Source organism: Paroedura picta, chromosome 10, assembly GCF_049243985.1.
Source record: "Paroedura picta isolate Pp20150507F chromosome 10, Ppicta_v3.0, whole genome shotgun sequence".
NCBI lineage: Eukaryota > Metazoa > Chordata > Lepidosauria > Squamata > Gekkonidae > Paroedura > Paroedura picta.
Window position 1 is genome coordinate 85885827 of NC_135378.1, and position 15975 is coordinate 85901801.

The 15975-nt window shown below is 48.9% G+C and overlaps 1 protein-coding gene across 4 annotated transcripts in view; it reads right to left on the minus strand.

Annotated features, from left to right (window-relative positions):
• The window catches only part of ALMS1 (ALMS1 centrosome and basal body associated protein), a 72372-nt gene extending 60616 nt beyond the window's left edge, over positions 1-11756 (minus strand). For 3 of the 4 annotated variants that reach the window (XM_077301229.1, XM_077301230.1, XM_077301228.1), the window contains exon 1: positions 11548-11756. In XM_077301229.1, the coding sequence (XP_077157344.1) occupies positions 11548-11604 (57 nt within the window). In that variant the 5' untranslated portion in view covers positions 11605-11756. Of the gene's footprint in view, positions 1-1485; positions 1629-11547 lie in introns of those variants that run through there. The other variant, XM_077301232.1, reaches the window with a different exon arrangement.
• Positions 11757-15975: the final 4219 nt, after the last annotated feature.

Consider the following 15975-nt stretch of genomic DNA (forward strand, 5'->3'; position numbering starts at 1 on the left):
ACGAAGAGTGGGAGATGAAGCAACCAGAAACCACACTCCTAGAATCAGAGTTGGGAGGGACATCTGGGGTCATCTAGTCCACCCCCCTGCACAATGCAGGAACAACTACCTGCCTACCCACAGTGACCCCAATTTCATGCCCAAATTATCCTTCTCCACCACCACCACCGCCGCCGCCAGAATCCAGCCTGGCCTGGAGGAAATTTACCTAAGCAACCCACAGTGGCAATCAGCAAAATGAAATATAAAACCCAACTTCTCCTCTTCTTCTAAGAGGCCAGGACTAACAACGTAACAGATCCTTCAATTTTGGCCTGTTTGCAAGGTGGAATACCATTTGATGCTACTAACTTGTTGCTAGCAACTGGAAAAGACAATAACGCTAGGAAAAGAGGAAGACCCAGCATGGGACAGATTGAGCCAAGAAAGGAGGTTATGGCCTTCCATCTGCAAGTCTTGAGCCAGGACACTTTGAAGGTCATTCATTCATGGAATTGCTATGAGTCAGAAGTAATGGGCACAGAACCCACCATGACTGGCAGCCGCTGCCTCCCTTCAGAGCAGACCATGCTACCAAGCTCTTGGACTTCACACTCTTACCCTCCCCATGACTTTAACGCATCGAAAGTTTCCTGATTTCCACAAATAAAACAGAAAGCAAGCCAAGTCAAACGTTATGGATTTCCCGTATAAAGATGTACAGCGAGGCCCACACGAACAGAGCACCCATGTCTGTTTTGTGTTGCAGTAGCAATGAGACAGACACCTGTACAGTCGTAGGCTGCAACATTTCCATATTTCTCCCCTTCTTATCTTTTACTACCTGAATACTGACCAGAAAGGTAGGACATTTCTAACAACTGAACATTAGAAGAACCCTGTTGGATCAGAATGAAAGTCCATCTAGTCCAGCATCTTGTCTCACATAGTGGCCAACCAGCTCCTCTATATAGTTGAGCATTGATGAAACAAGAATACCTGAAGATGGGGACAGGCAGGTCAAAAGGGTTGGTGGGTTGGCAGATAGCAGGGAGTGAAGGAAGCAGAGGAAAAAGTGAGGTGCCAGGAGGAAGGAAAATTAAATAATGTGGGGAGGAGGAAATGGATGTCGTCCCCCCACAAGTCCTTGCAGGTGTCCCACTTGCTCAATCACATGAACGCTGTTCTTAGAGGGATTATTTGGCAAACAGCCACACACTGACAACAGCATTAGCGGCTGAGATCAAGGAAGGACCCAGACGTCATGAGCACCCAGGGTCATGGTTTGGCTAAAAACAAGCTATTTGCTCACTCCGCCAGTCTACTATTTCTCCTCTTGTACAGCCCGTGCTTTGCTTCCCATCATTCAATTTTCCCCAGACGGATTTCTGCAAGGGAGCCTTCTCAGGCAGATGAGAAATGACTCCTCCAGCCGCAAGATTCATGCACCCAGCTAGAGAAGAGTGAAACCCGACAATTTAACTGGAGAAAGACATCAAGACTTACCCGCCGGGGTAACTTTCACTTTTCAAAGGGATGAATAAGGCGCATGAATGTACGGAGCTGAGATTCGTGCCCCCAAAAAGCCCCACACAAAGAAAGCCCCACTCCAACACTGTATGTCTGTCTGCCCCCCTCTGACTGGCAAGCTGCTAAACCTCAGCGATTCCGCTGTCATAAAGAGTCAGACCTTTGTGAGATTTAGGTGACTACCTCGCCCTGACAACTTTCCCAAACTATCATCTCGTATTATCTCCTTGGATAGCTGCAGACAGATAGGGAACCTCTATGCTCAGCCAGAGACACGCACACCCACATCAAGGGATTCCTACGTCTTTCTGACAGATTCAGGGGGGTCGCTGTGTGGATCGGGGGCAGCAGGGCAATCTTTGAGTCCAGAGGCACCTTGAAGACCAATCAAGTTTTATTCAAGGGATGAGCTTGCATGGGCATGCGCACTTTTCCAGATACACCTGGAAGCTGATACCTGGAATGACACTTGGTTGGTCTTCAACATGCGGCTGGACGGTTTGGAGACCAAGACGTAGGAGGAAAGGTTGGGGGAGCTTGGTCTGTTTAGCCAGGAGAGGAGGCGACTGAGAGGGGATCTGACAACCATCCTCAAGTATTTAAATGGGTGCCATGTAGAGGATGGAGCAGAATTGTTCTCTCTTGCCCCAGAAGAACAGATCTGGCTACAGCAGGATACAATGTTTGCCCGTGACGATTTTTCCCCAGGAATATGCAGGTTAAGTTTCAAAATAATTCTTTGGGGAAGATTGAAGGAATGGTGCCAGCCGAGAGCCCCCAAACGGAATGCCTCATATATCAAAAGAGAGCTAATTAACCAGCACTTCAGAGACTGCCCCATTAGCAGCCGGAGAAAACAGAGCCAGACAGCACATGCCTGGCTGACAAAAAAGAAATGGGGCAAGGAAATAAAATCAACACCACAGAAGGAATACAAATGGCCAAGAAGCTAGAAGCTAGGCCACTTTGATGCACCTAAATCAGCAATGAATATTTATCTTCACGCAAGCTGCAAACACCAAGAGAATAAGTCCTTAGATTAATAAAGTGGGAATCATCACTTCTGGGGGTGCCGTGTAAAACTAAGGGGAAGGGACACAATAAAATCCAGTAGCACCTTTAAGATGAACAAAGATTTATTCAATTTTTGTTGCGTCCCAAAAAGCTGTAGGGAGGGGTGAAAAAAAAGACCCCCAAATATATCAGCCTGAAGCCTCAAGTGTTTCAGCCAAGAAAACACAGCAGTAATTCTAGGCTGGACAAGACGGAACTGAATTGGACTAGGTTATTGAGAGGAAACAGGAGAGAAGGTCTAACCCCAGTCCTTGGAGAAAGTCTCTTTCAAGATGGAAACACACAACACACAGGAAATTATCCAGAGGCAGACAACAATCACAAAAAAGGACCAATGAATACATTTTAAAGCCGCTTTAGAATGGCATACATGCAGAAATGCCAGATTAGAACTTAATGCATTGTAAACTGTGAGCACCCTCCTCCTTAGGGCTGTCAGGCCCCCTCCCCTTGGACCCGGGGTGGGCGGGGGAGTTGGGCGGCCAGATCCAGGTTGAGAAACTCCTGGAGAACTGGGGTTGGAGCACAGGGAGGCCCTCAGTGAGACCCAATGACAGGGCCCACCCCCCGAAGCAGCCATTTTCTCCAGAACTGATCTCTGTAGTCTAAAGATCAGCTGTAATTCTGGTGCTTCTACAGGTTCCGTGGACAGCAAAAGTGGCAAACAAGGAAATACCAGACCGCATGAAGCCTGATATACCACCAGTGGGCAAAATCTCAAAAACTCCACAGTAAAACTCATACAGTAAAAAGATATCAAGCCTAGGAACGTCTATATTTTTTAAAAAATTGAGGAATCATCTTGCTCCGAACTGTTCACCAAGCAGAACAACTAGCGTTTTGCTGTACAGAAAGCAAAATCCCTTATTTTATTGAATTCATTCATCCCCTACCTTTCTCCTCTGTGGAGACCCGAGGCAGTTTATATCCTTTTCCTCGCCTCCATTTAATTATCATTGTTATATGACGGCAGTACGCTATTATGCTAATGCAAAGGGCGACGGTTTCTTTTGCAAACCTGCTGCAAATTGTCGGTGGAAAGCATTGGTGCTTGAAGCCGGAGTCGGGTCTATTTGCCCATTTCAAGCAGGCAAACAGGACAACCGCAGCTACCTGTGACACTGCTCCCTTCGCACACCCAGCCAGCCAACGGACTCATTCTGACTCGAGGGCAGTGTCCACTTCAATCAGCCTGTTAGGGGAGAACGGACTGTCTTCTGAAAATCCACCATGGTAACACGCCCCTTGGGACGCAACATAAAACATTTTATTACAGCATCGCCCAACGGGCCGACAAAACAGTTGTGCTTATTCTCTGGAATCCACACAGCAATAACCGCTGTCCAGCCCGTTCTACTGATGTGGACCTGCCTCCGATAAATACTCGCAAAGGACATATAACTCCGGCAGCCGATCTCAAACCAGAATATAATAGGAAAGACGGAGGGGAAAAGAGACAATTTGTATTGCCTTTTTATAGTCTTTGTAGACCGGGAATCTTTGAGGGTAGACACAGATGTGATTAATGGCCACTTCAGACTTCATATTTTAAAATGCATATCCTGCTTTCACCAGCTCAATTCTAGTTGACTTACACTGAATGGAAAAAAAAAAACCGTCAGCAAAAACAGCGGCTATGGGGAAAAAAATCAAAATCACGTCTCTTATTGATTGATTAGATCTGATTAGGAAGACAGCTCTTCTGACGGAGTCGATGTCTTTTGGCAGGAGCCAAAGAAACTCCTTGGTACAGTTTTCTGAGATATATATTAGACTTGGGAATGATCGACTAAGAGACGGGAGGCATATCATGTAGTTTTCAGATACTGGGAGCAAAATATTTTACTCTTTCTGGTCCTTTCAATATTATCTGCTAAGACAAATATGTAAACACTACCATCGAGAATCACTCTGAACCACTTATGCCCCCGAGCAGTCTTCAGAAACACGTTAAGGGAACGGAGTTATTTATTTATAGGCTTCATCAGGAAGTGAATTCTGGATACTGAATGAAAAGCCCTTCTCTGCCCCTTAAGAGCACTTATTGCTTTCACCCGTGGGAGCATGAGCTGCTCAAGGAATCTTACTCGCCTGCTTGTAATAACAAAAGCGGCCTAATGCTAGGTACGATGCCTGAACTGGCTAAGACCAATTTGAAAGCGATCCTGGGGTTGAAGCGGACACTGCGGGGCAGCGGGGAAGGTGGCAAATGCCATGCGGTGGGTCCATAGGAAAGGCCATGTGGTGGGTCCATAGGAAAGCCCACTTGCCATGCTGAGTCTCAGAACAGATTAGAACAGGGGTAGTCAAACTGCGGCCCTCCAGATGTCCATGGACTACAATTCCCAGGAGCCCCTGCCAGCGAATGCTGGCAGGGGCTCCTGGGAATTGTAGTCCATGGACATCTGGAGGGCCATAGTTTAACTACCCCTGGATTAGAGGCTAGGAAAGCAATGCGACCCGACAGCGTAAGACAAGCAATTAACAACGCAAGGCAGCGAGTACTGTAATGCCCTTGTGTAGAGCTAAGGTGTAGCCCGATTTTGGACTACCGCGTAACATTCTGATCACCGTATCTCAAAAACCGCTCTAGCGAGGTCAAAGAGGGCAGCTGCGATGGTTGAGTAGGTGAGAGCTCCTAGAATCATAGAATTATAGAGTTGGAAGCGACTTCCTGGGTCATCTAGTCCAACCCCCCTGCACTATGCAGGACCTTCCCTGTGAATTTCCACTGAGGAGTTAAGGACTTAGTCATTTAGGGCAGGGGTAGTGAACCTGTGGTCCTCCAGATGTTCATGGACTACAATTTCCATGAGCCCCTGCCAGCGTTTGCTGGCAGGGGTTCATGGGAATTGTAGTCCATGGACATCTGGAGGACTACAGGTTCACTACCCCTGATTTAGGGGAAAGGGGAATCAAGCTGAGCCCAATAAAGATTTATAATCAGGGAATGGCCGTGTCCAAAATGTGACAGAATCCGTAACACTAGAACCCCCCAGGCCCCCAATGATGCTCACGGGAACCAGCCTTGACTCAATTCAGTCATGGAATTCACTCTGAGTGACTGTAGCAAGGGCCACAAGGTTAGATGGCTTTTAAAAGGAAATCAGACAGCTTCTTGGAGATAGGTCCATAAATAGTTACTAGCCATGGCGAGCAAAGGGAGCCTCCAGCTTCAGGCGCAGCAAAACTCTGGATACCAGTATTATTAAGCAGCATCAGGAGAAGGCATTGACCCCCATGGCCTTTTTGGGTAGTCAAACTGTGGTCCTCCAGACGTCCATGGACTACAATTCCCATGAGCCCCTGCCAGCGTTTGCCAGTCTTGAGTTGTTGTCCAACTCAAGACTGGTCAGGGATATCCCCCACCTCTTTATCCTCCTGCAAAATAAGACCCACCTCGTTTTGCACTAACTGAAACTTCAGAATCATGGCCAAGGGCAGATCTACACAGAATGCGGTATAATTCCCCATCTTTCAAATGACACCAAAATAACTAAAGGCAAGATCCCAGTTTTCTGGGAAGGGACAACGGTGATATTATCGCCCACCTCGGTGGCGACATTTATATCCATCTCTGCAACAGAATGGAACTTCCCTGCCACGAACCTGACTTCAACAACCAACAGCGACCAATTTTATTTACAGTCATACAGACCAAAATTTAAATATTCAAGTGGAATCGATCTTCATGAGGACAAAAAGATAATCTGAACTTTTGGGAAATAAAGGTCATCTCCTCTGGCCTCCCAGTTCAAAGCAATCTACCACATACACAAAGACACGCAACGGACACACATCAGACCTCAATGCGCCACAAGAAAAGAAAGGGAAAGCTTACTGCACAAATGTATTTGCAGGACAAATGTTGAGTCGCTATATGCAAACAACCAGGCAACCCTACAAATCGGAAGTATTTATTGACCACCGGATTTCCTTCTCTAGTCCAACTTCCTAGTTCACTTGAAATGTGCTGTTGGATGAGAGGTTTACAGATACGGTGGACTGCCAAAAGAGGGAAAGAAACGGGTTATGGATCAAGCCTGAACTCTCCCGAGAGGCTGAAATGACTAAATCGAGGCTGTCACATTTTGGTCACGTGGTAAGACGACGCGAAAAACTGGAAAAGACTCTCATGCTAAGAGACGTTGAAGCTAACGGGAAAAGAGGAGGACCCAACAGGAGATGGATTGACTCAGCCAAAGAAGCTACGGCCCTCAGGTTGCAAAATGTGAACAACATTGTTAACGACAGGGTGCTTTGGAGGTCGTTCATTCAGAGGGCTGTTATAAGTAGGAGTAACCTGACAACATTTCTCGCACAGAGGCTACGGAGTGCTGAAATCAATGGCATATACATCTGAACATCATGAAGCAAGGAAATCTTTCTTTCTCTGGCAGTGGGCCAGACTACCAAAAAACAAGTTTGTCAGTGTGCTCTACAGCAGGGGTGGTCAACCTGTGGTCCTCCAGATGTCCATGGACCACAATTCACATGAGCCCCTGCCAGCGTTTGCTGGCAGGGGCTCATGGGAATTGTAGTCCATGGACATCTGGAGGACCACAGGTTGACTACCCCTGCTCTACAGTCAATAAACAATCTAGTGCAGGGGTTCTCAAGGTGGGGATTGTGACCTCGCGAGGGGTCGTTCGGCCCTTTCCCAGGGGTGGCAGCAGTGGTGGCAGCATGGCGCTAGCTTCCTCAGCATCGCCTTGAAGCTCACCAGCGCCACAGCGAGCAGAAGCAGCTGCAGCGTGCGCATGCACATATGTGCGCACACACCACCACTGCTGCCCCTGCTGTAGGGGTCGCGGCATTAGGGTGGTTGAGAACCGCTGATTAGTGCACCCATGCAGTACTGCACATATATCCCCAACTCTACACAGCGCATGCATAGACACACTTTCTCTCACACACATGTTCATGCAGGGTCTTACACGGAGTTATCCTAGGAGCAAAGTAGCATCACGCATACGGCTTTGTGGCGCAGTTCCACAGGCAAGGAGCTTCCTTCAGTCAGCCTCAGGAAGTGTAAAGCTAGTGAAAACCTTTGGATGGGGAAAGGGACACATCAGAACAAGATTAGAACACTAAAAATGAGGAAGCGGTTCAAGAAATTTAGTCAGACTCCTGATTTGGCCCCTGGATCTGCCCGAGACGGAATCTCATTTCATCAAGGTCATTTTCTTCTTCATCATCATCAAGGACAAGAGTCTTTTGTTTAATTGGAGATGCCGGGGACTAAACCTTCCACATTCCCAGCAGAAGCTCTGCCACTGCCCCACAGCCCCTTCCCCCTTTCCCAAACCCACACTTTGGATACACAATCTACACATCCCCCCCAATGTGCATTCAAGGGGATGCAGTCAAAGCGTTTTGATTCATTAGTCTGAATTAATTTTCTGTGCTTCAAAATTGGCAGGCAGAAACAGCACCCAGCCTTTCTTAGTCTTTGATAATGACATGTTATGCGTAATATAACACACACACACACACACACACAAAATCAAGAACTGCTGTCGATGCCAACTGAAGCTTCCTGAATACAAAGACCCATCATTGGAAGGCCACGACTGGCTTCGGAACAAGAACAGGCGGATCAGGACGCCAACAGGAACAACTCTTGTCCTTGATGCCAGTTCATTCTGACCAGTGGAGGACGCATGGACTTGCACAGGGTTATTATCCGAACGCACATCTCCAGCCCAATGCAAGCTTCATATCTGGCATGAACGGCACATGGAGGGGGGGCAGCCCTCCAACCGATCAGTCTAGAGCAGGGGTGGTCAAACTGTGGCCCTCCAGATGTCCACGGACTACAATTCCCATGAGCCCCTGCATTCGCTGGCAGGGGCTCATGGGAATTGTAGTCCGTGGACATCTGGAGGGCCACAGTTTGACCACGCCTGCTCTAGAAGGCAAGTGACCGGACTGTTTTATCCCAGTAGCTTTAAGCCCTTTGCTACGTGGGTTACCTGGGCAGTCAAATACAATTAAGCTAAATTATCTACTCTCTAATAGGGACCGTCAGACAACGTGCCGGGTTGCTAGATTCTGTGCTCAGGTTTGTAAGATCAGAAACTATACAAGGCAACCGAAGTTAGGACGGATGAAAAGTTAAAATCCAGATTTTGTGGGATTCTCTTAAATAAACTTTTGCTGATTCTGAAACAGTTTATATGCACTTGTTTTAATATTTGGACTGTATATTTTACACTTTAAACTACGATAGTAGCATGGCTGCCCATGCCCACCCATTAAACTATATTCCCTTCTTGCACCCTACTCTACAACGAGAGCGTCACCTATGGACAATGTGCTACAGGGATCAGGACTGCATGGAAGTAGTAAGGCAAGTTTACCTCTAGCTCAGACCTCGGAGCAGATGCACAAAGCCCGTGGTGGGTTTTAGCAGGGATTTGCTATGCAGAGCGGCTGCAGCCTTAATCCGATTATCAAATTTTAAGAGGCTCAGACTCACGTTGACTCTGCATAAGATTGTGCTTTAGAGCCCCAAGTGAGTAACGGGTGCCACTCCTAGGGCACAGGCATGAGGAGAACTGTGGTGAGTACATAAATGAGAAAAAGTTAACACAAAAGCTATGACAAAGTGCAACTAAGCCACATTAAGATTGTCAAGGTATAAGGCAAAGCTCCCGTTATCAGCTAATGCTTGAAAGCTTACTCCAGCCTTTCTCAGCTTTCGGACTGTTGAGAAACCCTCGAAACATTCTTCAGGCTTTGAGAAACCCCAGAAGTGGCACGATCATGCAGAATAGGGTTGGGAAGCAGTGGACACGCCCACCCAGGGGACACGCCCACCCCTTCCAGGCCTGGCAAGTTGGGGGGGGGGGGGTCAACATTAAACATATATGGTCACATCACCCGAAAAATGTCTAACAAATTTAAATATATATATACATTTAACTCCCACTCATACAGGAAACCCTTTCAGGACTGTACAAAAATAAAATAAAATAAAATAAACCAGGGTTTCACAAAACCCTGTTTGAGAGCCTGGCCTAAACCCCAACAATCTGGCTGTCTCTAAGGTGTTACGAGACTTTCAGAGAATGATTTTTCAAGAACCAAAGCTCCCTTTGTCTCCCCAAATCTTGTTAGTCTCTTAAAAGTGATCCCAGGCTCAAAAATCTACCTGTTCTACTGCAGATAAGCACAGCTGGCCCCTCAAACTATTACAATGAATTAACACCTACCCCATACGCTGCCCTCGCCTCTTCCTCGCTCTGCCCTGGGACCCCTGGCATACTCCGCCCCGCTGCCGATACGGCACATCTGCCACCCTTTCTACCCACTCGGGGGGGGGGGGGCGCTGCACCCGCAAGGGTAGAGGGACACTTCCAGGAAGACCTGCCAGCGCCCGTTGTATTTTCACTACAATGGGCTTTATTCCTAGTCTATCTATATTTATATTTGATTCTTCACTGGGACCCACCCCTCCCAGTTCATTAAAGGAGCAGCAGGGCACCTCTGACAATCAGCTGCATAAATAAGCAGGCCCCTTTAGGAAGTGGGCAAACTCGGAACAAGTCCATCTTTAGCACAGCCAAGGTTTCAGCAGCACACCAGTGAATTAACTCAGGTTAGTTTTTCTCCTCAACATAAAAGGATATTTTAAAATGTTACAAGAACAATGAAAGTATCAGCAAAGAAAATGCAAAGAGCTGGAGGGAAACAGACCCTAACTGAGACACGATTCACCCTAACTGAGGCACGATATTATCTTGAATATCCACATTTGGCTGTTCACAGCACTACATCCACCCCTCCCGGCCCCAAAATCCCCCAATCAACGGAGACCTTTTACAGAATCAAGGGACAGAAAAGCAATTATAGAGAGGCAATTAGAGGTTATACTCTCCCTTCCATGGGGCTGTTTAACAAAGAGAGCCTGTTCTTTGAAGGGCGGGAGGACAATTCTCATGTAATGGGAGACTGGGAAAGGAATTTGTTCTAAGGTGGCCAAGAGTGAGAGTTGCCAAATTTAGGCTAGGAAACTCCTGGAGATTTGGGAAAGAGGGATCTCAGTAGGGTCCAAGGCCACAGAGCCCGCCCCACGCTCACCCCAAGCATCGATTTTCTCCAAAGTTACTCTGTAGCGCAGAGATGAGCTGGAATTCCAGGGGATCCCCAGGCCGCACCTGGAGGCTGGCACCCCTGAACTTTAGCAAGTACAGTGCCAGATTCTACCTGACAAAGCAGCCATTTTCTCCAGAGGAATTGACCCAGGGATAAGGTGCAATTCCAGGGGATCCCTAAGTCCCACCTGGAAGTTGGCATCCCTGAATTTTGTTCCCAACAAATATCTGGGAAGGGGGGGAGAGAGGTGGCACAACTCTTTAGGGGGGTCTGAATTATCTCGAGCACCTTTACTGGGAGGGAGAGTTTTCTTTCCAAGTGCAAACCTCTGGAGTCAGGAGGGAGCCAAAGTGCAAAGAGGCGGGTGCACAAAGGCAGGCAATGGGGGGAGAAGCTCTCCCTATATGGGGGGGGGGCTCTCTTCTAAGAAACGGTGGGGAAGAAGCCTCCCCTTGTGCTGAGCCTGAACCGGAGCTCGTGGGCTGCTGTTGTTGTTGTTTTTAAGGTCCTGGCAAAGCAGCTTTCATCAAAGTTTGCTCAGCCCAGAGACGAGAGAGAAAAGAAGAAAAGAGGCATCAAGCACAGACGGCCTCTCCTGCTACCCCTCTGCGGAGCGACTGTGCAAGAGGCCTGCGGGCTCGCCGCGTCTGAGTGCAACAAGCGCACAAAGGGGGGGGCACCTTTTGCAATGGGGGGGGGGGCGCTGTGCAAGCTGAGCCTCCTTCGGCCCTCATTGCACCCGCACAGGGACAGGGAGAGAGAAAGGCGCTTGCAAACATGAAGGGGGGAGGGGGAGGCAGCCCCCCAGGGGGTCGCCCTCAGGGCCCCTTAAATAGCCCCCTCCCCCCCCCCGCAGATACTTACAGGGGCTGGGCTGCTTCCAGGCCTCTCCGTGCCCGGCTCTCCTTCAGGGTCTTCCATAGCGCTGAGGAATTAAAGAGGAGGGGATTTTTTTGGGGGGGGGAGTTAAAGGGACCCTCTTCGCCTCCCCCCACTTTGACAAGCAGCAGGTCCCCCCTCCCACGGCTGGAGGCGCCGCGCATGCGCTTCGCTGACCCTTCTCCCTCGTTGTCAGGGACTCTCTCTAAGGGGAAGTGGGCGTGGCTTCCGCCCGGGCTCCTCCTCCCGGCCTCGGCGCGCGAACGTCGGCGCGAGTCGAAGCCGTTGGGAAGCGAGGCGAGAGCCAATGAGCGACGTCGCTTCTTCCTGGCCCCGTTCCCATTGGGCGAGGAGAAGGCGCGAGGCGCGTGAGTTAGCCAGTAGAAAGGCGGCTTCTGGCGGCGGACGTTCCTGCCGAGATGGTGGGGGCGGGGTTTCGGGAAAACCCGGATGGAAGCGGTTGGACCGGGGGCCGCCATCTTTTAAATTAAATAACGTTTTTGGGCTTTGAGGGGGAAGTGAAAGTGGCTTGGCCCCGCAACGAAAGCAGCAAATGTTATTGCTTGTTGCTTTTCCATGCAAGCAGTCGGGGGGTCCATATCCGACGTTATAAAATCACAATTAAAACCAGAATAAAGCTTCATAACCTTCCGTTTCGTGTCTTCTTATTCATTAATCCGCCCCTTTCCGTATTGCCTCTTGAATATTCCGTTTAGTGGCGAAAATAATCCTGTGGTGAAAAGCACAAACTCATGGCATTTAATAAGACTAGGATCTGGGTTCGAATTGGGTACCTTGGGTTAGCCACACCCCCTCCGCCTAACCTACCCTGCAAGGTGGGTGTAAGGATAAAGTAGGATAATGATGCCAAGACCCTGAAATCCCCTCTGAGGAGAAAGGAGCATTGGATCCAAGGGGGTTCAGAGACCAGGATGCTGGTAGTTCATTCCAGCTCTTGTGACCCCAGCGTGATCCTACAAGAACCAAAGCAACCCATAAACCCATAACCACCCCCAACAAGATTAATCTCCCCGCCAGTGCATGCTATTGGTCAGTTTCACTTCATGCTGATTGGACTCCACAGATGGGATCTGGACACACGTTGGTCAATTGCAGTGGAGGCTTAGAGATCCTGTCTCAGACATCAGGCTTGGCCCTAGGCAGGTCTAAAAACACAACAAGGAATATATATTTAAAATAAATACATAATGTATTTAAAACTAGTAGTTTGCATGGAATTGGTTATTTTTGGTTGGGGGGAGTTCAAGCCCCACCATGCATTGGTCAATTCCACTGCAGGAAATTCTGCTTCAGACCTCAGTCTTGGTTCTCAGCAGGTCTTCAGACCCAGTAATATCGCTGTGTGTTAAGGGCCAACATGGCGATCCTATGAATCAATGCCCCCCCCCCCCAAACATCCTGTCTCTAGCAGCCTTGCTACAGGTTTGCAAACTGAGGACTTTGGCTTTTTAACCGAGTCGCTCCATCTCCTGTTGGGCCTTCCGCTTTTTCCGCTGCCTTCAACTTTTCCTAGCATGGTTGTCGTTTCCCGTGATTCTTGTCTTCTCATAATCTTAACCTCAGTGTAGTCATTTTAGCTCCTAGAGCAGTGGTTCTCACCCTGGGGGTTGGGATCCTTTGTGTGGGTCGAACAACCGTTCCACAGGGGTCACAGCAGGGTGAGCAGCTTGCCCGGGGGGCGCCATCTACACAACAGCCTTGCGGGGTTGGTCAAGATAGAGAGTTCGTCTGTCTAGAGCAGCGGAAAAGAGCAAGATCGGTACGGTGGGACAAAAGGCAGCACTGAACTGAGAAACCCCGGGGGAAAAAAACAATATATATGCAACCATAAACAATGGATCTTCACACCATGGGTCAGTTTCGGTTTAATTTCTGTGAAAGAACCCTTGCCTAATTTTATGATTAGGGGTCACCACAGCATGAAGAACTGTATTAAAGGTTCGCGGCATTAGGAAAGTTGAGAACCACTGTCCTAGGGAGAATTCTGGCTTGATTCGATCAAGAACCCGTTTCTTTCTCTCTTTTGGCAGTCCACAATATCCATAAACCACTCTTCCAACACCATTTCCCAAATGAATCAATTTTCTTCCTGTCAGCTTTCTTTGATGTCCAGCTTTCATGCCCATATATAGCGATGGAGGTACAAATTAACTAGATCTTGGCTGCCGATGACACATCCATACACTCGAGATTTTTTCTAGCCTAGGCTGCTTGCTGTCTCTGGCAGCTGCCAAACATTACTCATTAATCTCCCTGCATGTCTTTTGGCTCTTTGCAACCAGGACTTCCACAGGCGTAGGATCCAACCCATTCACGGTGTGCAGCGGCCACCTGCTGATCCTGCAACAAAACTTAGCTGCGATGGTCAGGGTGTGCCTATCTGCTCCACTATGGAGCTGCCAACTGTCTTGTTCTAGCTGGCTCCTGCTTCCTACCAGGCCTCTCCTCTGATACTGTTAGACCAGCAAAACTATCACAGAATCACAGAATCATAGAGTGGGAAGGGGCCACGCAGGCCATCTAGTCCAACCCCCTGCTCAACGCAGGATCAGCCCTAACCATCCTAAAGCATCCAAGAAAAGTGTGTATCCAACTTTTGCTTGAAGACTGCCATTCCACTGCTGATCTACTCTGTTAAAATCTTTTTTCCTGATATCTAGCCAGTACTGTTCTCATAGTTTAAACTATTATTGTTGTTGTTATTGTTATTATTATATCAGTAGTATTAGTATATATTAGATTTATATCCCACCTTTCTAGCAAGCTGTCTCAGGGCAGTGTACAGTATTTAAATATAAAACAATGATATTATAAAACAGTCCAATTACACTAATTGCTGCAGGTCCTCTCCTCTGCTGCCAACAGGAACCTTTCCCTGACCTCCTTCGTGACAGCCTTTCAGATACTTCAAGAGAGCCATCCTGTCCCCTTTCAGGTTCCTCTTCTCCAGGCTGAACACTCCCAAGTCCCTCCACCTTCCCTTGTAGGGCTTGGTCCCCAGGTTCCAGATCACTCTCCTCTGCACCATCTTCATTTTGGCCATGTCCTTTTTGAAGTCATATACCCCCCCTCCCCTCCCCTGCCCCATTCACATTCCCTGCCCCATTTCCATGTGCCTCTCCCATGTGCCACTGGCTCACACCCACTTCGCCCACGCCCCGTTCCCAGCTTCCAGGGAGGCAGCTCTCCCTAGTGGCCCCAGCAGCTGCATGCCTGTGCTACGGAGGAAAGGATGTGAGTGCAATGCAGGCAGATGTGCGTGCCGGTGGTGGGAGAGAGAAAGGTGGGTGTGGAGGTGGCCAGAGCTGGCTGCCCAGGGCCTTCCAAAACCCCGGAGCTGGCCCCGCCTGAAAGCTCGGATCCCACCGTCCCCTGGCACACCATCCCTTGCAGGCATGCGCTATCCTGAGCCGTGCAATCCTCCTAGTTTATCCTCACCGCATGTTATGCAAATCCTCAGCAGGATGTTGGCAACAGCCTCTTTTAAACCTTCCCACGCGACACGTGTCTTTTGCTCCAGAAACAGCCAGTAATGACTCCCTCTTGGGATTCAGCAGAGAGGACAGGTGCAGATGAAAGCCCACCCAAAGAGCTTCTTAGAGGGAGATTCTCGGAGAAGAAAGTGGATTTTCCTGCAGAGGCAACGTCGAAAGGTGTCCATGCTTTCTTTCCCTCTGGGTAAAAAGCAACTGTCCCATTTCTCTCTAGCCACGGACCACATTATTTTTTATATTGGCTGCTTGTCAGGCTGGAACTGGTTGTTCTGTAGGGTGGGGAGTGAGGTTTAAAAATAAAGAGAAACATCTGTGATCTACCGCAAAAGGGAGAAGAGGAAAAGAGGACTTCTCAGTGGGCGCTGGAGCTGGTTAAGGGACAAGCATGATGAATTGAGAGGGGTAGGGCCCAGTGAAGCATTCTGCCCTACCTGAGTCAGATCCTGGCCATTAGATGGCTGGGGGGGGTGTGGGGGGGGATCCTGTCCCTTCTCAGTTAATTCTGCTTTTCACCAAGGCCCTGAGCATTGTTGGGGGAGGGATGCTGCATTTCCCCCCTCCAAGCCGCTGCAATTCCAAGGGAGATGCGAACTGCAAAACCACAGCAGGTCCTTGACAATTCTGGCAAGTTGGGTTGGCAACAATCCTGGAGACCTGAGAGTAGAGCCTGTGACAAGGGGAACCCGGGGAAGGATGTCACTTAGAAGCTACAGTTTGCAAATTCCAAGATAGGGAATTCCTGGAGATTTGGGGGGTGGAGCCTGGGAGGGTTTGGAGAGGGGGGACCTCAGGGGAGCGTAATGTTGTACAGTACACCATCCTAAACACTAGGGGCTTTGTGGGAGATTGGGATGCCAGCCTCCTGGTGGGACCTGGAGATCCCCTGGAATTACTGCCC